The sequence below is a fragment of the Mastomys coucha genome, unplaced genomic scaffold, assembly GCF_008632895.1.
Source record: "Mastomys coucha isolate ucsf_1 unplaced genomic scaffold, UCSF_Mcou_1 pScaffold22, whole genome shotgun sequence".
NCBI lineage: Eukaryota > Metazoa > Chordata > Mammalia > Rodentia > Muridae > Mastomys > Mastomys coucha.
In genome coordinates, this window is record NW_022196905.1 from 216,210,453 (window position 1) to 216,215,344 (window position 4,892).

The window sequence follows — 4,892 nt, forward strand, 5'->3', positions numbered from 1 at the left end:
AGGAGAGAGGCAACAGGGGGAGGAGAAAGGAGGGAAGAGGATAAAGGGGAAGGAAGAGCAGGAGGGGGAGGGGGAGAAAAAGGAGGAGGAAGAGGGGGAGGGGAGAGGAGAAGGAGGGGAGAGGGAAAGCCTGAGAAAAGCAATTTCCGGTTTAGGGTGAAGACATTTCTTAAAATGTGACACACATATGTCAGTTTTGTTTGACTCTTACTGTATTTAAATTTCTCTCAGGAATTTTCCCCTTCACAATGACTACAGCAAATATGGAATATTTTGTTCCCATTGGATTTAGTTTATTTTGGTTAAAGAGTCTCTGAGGCAAGGCAATCCCAGCCACACTTCAACGCTTGTCTTTTCCCATGAAAACACCAACTTTTCTTCATTGACTCTGGGGCCCTATGGCCTAGCTCAGGGCTGGGCACACATCATAGCTCAAAGACAGAAGGGGTTATCAGGCCTATTTTGAATGGTTTTAGTTAGTATTTTGGTCCTGGCCTGCTATCGATGGATTTCATTATCTCCAAGTCACTGATACCGAGGGAAGCCAGCAAGCCCATGGGCTTCAATCATATACCCAGAGGCTCAGACTGAAATAGAAGCTTTCAGTTCTGCTGTGGCTATCTACTCTGAATGGCATCTCATGGAGAGATAACTGACATTGCCTGTGTATTTACCTTACATTCTTTGGGAGCTTGGTATGGCTCACCCTAAAAACTGTATCTCAAACAATTTCCAGTCATGGGTTGCCCCAAGACTGACTCCCCGTGGAGCCAGCAAGCTGAGCACTGGTGTGGGAACTGTAACGGTTATCCTGGATTTGCCGTTTCATTAACAGCTAAACTGGAAAATAGTCTAATACACAGCAGTAAAATTCCTAAAACGTTAATGAAGCTGAAAGATAGCAGAAGGGAACCTCCCAGCCAGAGCATAGTGGAGCGTTGGCCTCAACAAAGCCCTCAGGAGTTTCCTACCTTAAACACATTGATGGGGAGATCAATGACCACGTAGATAAGGTCTCCAAGGGCCAGGCTGGCTATGAGCGCGTTGGGGCCATTCCTCATACACTTGTTTTGGTAAATGATTCTTAGCAGAGTTGCGTTCCCCACCATTCCCACGATGAAAATGGTACAGGATATCACAGTGTTGATATATTTGAAAGCTGTCGTGATTTTAGTCTGCTGTGGGCAATAGCTGTGCATTGAGCCATTGCTAGGCAGGGCCAAATTAGGTGGTCGATGGGTGGTGCCCAGAAAGTTGAACTCTGTCCTCGGAAAAGGGGTGAAGTCCTCTGTGAGGTTGCTTAGATTAGCACTGTATCTCTCGGGCTTGTCAGCGATTACGCCTCCCACCAGGGCCAGCCAAAAGGATGCTGCAAAGCAAAAGGCATCCATCTTAAGGTGAGTGTGAAGAAGCGTCTTATTATGTTGGTCTCACACCTTTCTTTTTTTCACCTGGAAGGAAAAAAAAGTAGGAAAAATTATTATTTTCTGCTACAAAATCTAGCTTCCCCAAAAGATCGTGGTTAATGAATGAAAATACAGGCCAATCAGATCAAAATAGAAAAGACCAAAAATCTGTTATAGCAAGAAATCTCCCCAGTCCTGGTTGTATCCACAGCTATATCTGTATAGACCATAATATGGATAAAGATATTTCAGCTTTCTTTAAAAAATAGCATTTTTTTTCTTAATGATAGCCCAAATTTTCCAGACATGAGACAGAAAACTCTGTGGTAAAATAAGAAACATTGCCTCAGATTGAGGCACAAAATACAAGAATCTAATTCTCTGATTAAAAATTCAGCATTCCCCAGTAAGTGCGGGTTGCACGTGGCAGGAACGGGGCAGCAGTGTCATCTAAAGCATGCGTTAAAGTGTTCATTTAAAGCCAAATGTCTGCTTAGCTCTGTAACTACATCTAATGTCCTAACTAAATGTGAAGTAACCGGGAGCCTGCAGGAGTGGTGCTCGCTTGCTTTGTGTACTCACACACTTGTTCCATCTCCAGCATCACAGAGAGAAAGAAAAGATCACTGATGAAGAGAAGAGATTTAGTTTGAAACCCTCGAAACCCTGCAGAATCCACATATTTTAAAGCCCCCACTTCTATCCATCAGAAACCACCAAGATACTTGTCAATGGTGTCCTGTGAGTGACAGGTTTTCCCAGGCCGCCACACTGTTTGGTTTGCCAAGGGCTATCTGGCTTCTTAGTATCTTACAAGCATCCTATCTAGCTAGGCCAGGCCAGGCACTGTGCCGAACGCATCACATGCTGCTGCTGTCTAGTGTAATGATACAATCAGGTCATCCACAGGTCCTTCAGGAGAACAGGGAAGCTCAGAAGAAGGCCCAGGAGCTCATGAAGGTCAAAGCAGTGACGAGTCCACAACTCTGAGGCAGCTTGGTCTGACTCCAAACCTGGGCTTTAACCACTAGCCCATCCTGTCTCTCTCATTTTCACACTTTATTTGCACCAACAACATACTGAAGATGTCTCCAGAATTTAGATGAGGCAGCAGACTGGGAGGGGTGTTCAGGTATTATCAAAGACTACTTGGCATTCATATGTTTTATCACTTTCAAAGGGCATGTGGTCCCTGGTGCTCAGTAAATCTAGATTTCTCCTCTTCTCTCTTTAATCTAGTGTATTAAAGACACTTAGATAATGGAAGGAAGGCTGGTGCCGAGAGAATAGCAATCAAAGGCAAATTGCTCCCCCCCTTTGGGTATTTTGTACCTTTTTTTTTTTATTAATCTATAAACGAGGACCATAACTGCAGTGGTCTGTGTATCTATGGCATATACACCTAATCCTAAATTTTACAACTCAATTTTTTAAAGTCTGCTCAAAGCTGAGCACATTTAGGGATTTTGACAGTTGTCATGGGACATTATTACATTTAGACTTAGTCAATAGATGAACCAAGTAAGAGATACTGACATGCTATAAGAAGTCTAGGGGAATACCAGCTGTAAGTCCCACATGCGTTTGCCTTTCCAAACAGCAACAACATTTTACACATCGCATCTCACAGGCACCAGCTGGTTCTTGACTTGAGCATCACCATTTATACAGACAGAACAACATCTCTAACACATGAGAAGGCATCTTGAATAAGTGAAGTGACATCAAAGAAACTTTGGTTTCATAGCCAAAAGGTGGCCGGACAGTCATCCTATCTCACAGCTGGGTTGTAGGCATTCACTTGCTGCCGTGATTTCAAAGTGATGGGCCTGACTGCCATTTACCTGTCACCTCTGTCACTTCTGTTCACCCTCAATTGTAAGTAGTTACAGATTTCCTTTCCCATCTCTTATAGTCTACAGTAACTGGCTGAATTATTAGTAGGCCTACAAAATACCATCATTTCCTTTCCCAGATGGAGACCAGAATGCCAAGCACGAAGCTTATTACAATCTGCCGCCCTCTTAGGATAGTGAGGGGAGGTACAGTTCTTTTAATTTCTTGATTGCTTTGGGATTAATGGTTCCAAGTTTCCCAATGAGAATGGAATATTTAGTAATAGTTTTCTTAAAAATGAGAGATAGAGGTCGTTCCCATAAACAGAATAGCTGCATGGTCTCTTAGAAGGGGCTCATGAAGCTGCATGGTCATCCAGGAAGGGGCTTCATGAACCACTTGGTTGTTACAGGCACTGTAAAACTCCTGCAGAGCTCAGAGGTCCTTATGGCTACAGGCACTAAGAAAGCTACAGCCATGGCTTCCTATCTATCTACCTTCTCTCTCTCTCTCTCTCTCTCTCTCTCTCTCTCTCCCTCCCTCCTTCCCTTCTTCCCCCCTCCCTTCTTTCCTTCCTTCCTTCCTTGCTTCCCTCCAACAAAGACACTACCAAGAACTCATTTCTCATGACACCTCTGTCAGCTCACCACATCTAAGGGACATCTGTCAAGAACATGTGGATGCCATATTGTCACAGAGTGAAAAACACAAAACCAAATAAAAGACATCTCTTTCGAGTACATGCTTTCCCAAGGACAGATCTGTAGCTCATTTTGGTATATTGTAGTCAAGCTTTGCCGGCATCATCTGTTGTAGTCAGCCAGAGCTCTAGAGAAGCAACTCACATTCAGACCAGAATGACATGTCTACAGAGTCAGCATTTTTCTTTTGTGGGTCTAGAGTTTGGTGGCACACAAAAACTGACCCCTTAGTGTCTTCCCTACTTAATACATCACATTCTCAGAACAAATGTTCACTTGCCATTAGTAATTTGGAAAATCCAACTGCACCCAAACTGCACATGTTTAGGGCAGGTAATTCACATGATATGGTTGCCAAGGTGTTTCACAGTTAGCCAATCTTTAAAAACAGATGAGTTGGTGGCTGTATGGGAACCAGAAACAACTCCAAGTAGAAAAAAAAATATTAAACCAAGAACTCTTTTTTCAAGTTCTCTGTGGTTTTGCTCTCTGGAGAAGACAAATTATCCACTCTTGGGGGGCATCGTCTGACTTTCCTATGCCTTCGCCCCAGATCTGCAGAGGTGAGGCATTAGGGTGGCTTATCAGAGGTGGCTTATCTACAAACAGTTCCAGGGTTCTGCACATGAAAGGCAACAAGTGCCCTTTAAAGGACAGGACAGCACCGAGTAAACCACCCAGACTTCCACCAGCAGGCAGATTTCCAACCCCGGCTGCCATCGTGGTGTGAGGAGGGCTCCACAGACATCGGTTCTTCACAGTAAGTGTCCTTGGCTACCCACACTCAGGGTGCAGGATGAGAAGAGACCAACTTCACTAGGAGGCTTCAGAGCAAGGGCCCTGGGCATTGATGCTCCTGGAAGCTCTTTTGGAGAAAAAAAGACATCCCCCAACCCCCGGGCTCCCTTTTCCTAAAAATCCGAGACAAAGCTCAATCGTCTTGTCCGGT

General features: G+C 44.3%; 1 protein-coding gene across 2 annotated transcripts in view; it reads right to left on the reverse strand.

Moving 5' to 3' along the window:
* Ednra (endothelin receptor type A) overlaps positions 1-4,892 on the reverse strand; it is a 62,365-nt gene that overhangs the window by 56,579 nt on the left and 894 nt on the right. The window contains exon 2 of one of the 2 annotated variants that reach the window (XM_031340375.1): positions 972-1,451. In XM_031340375.1, the coding sequence (XP_031196235.1) occupies positions 972-1,391 (420 nt within the window). In that variant the 5' untranslated portion in view covers positions 1,392-1,451. The remainder of the gene's footprint in view (positions 1-971; positions 1,452-4,892) is intronic. The other variant, XM_031340376.1, reaches the window with a different exon arrangement.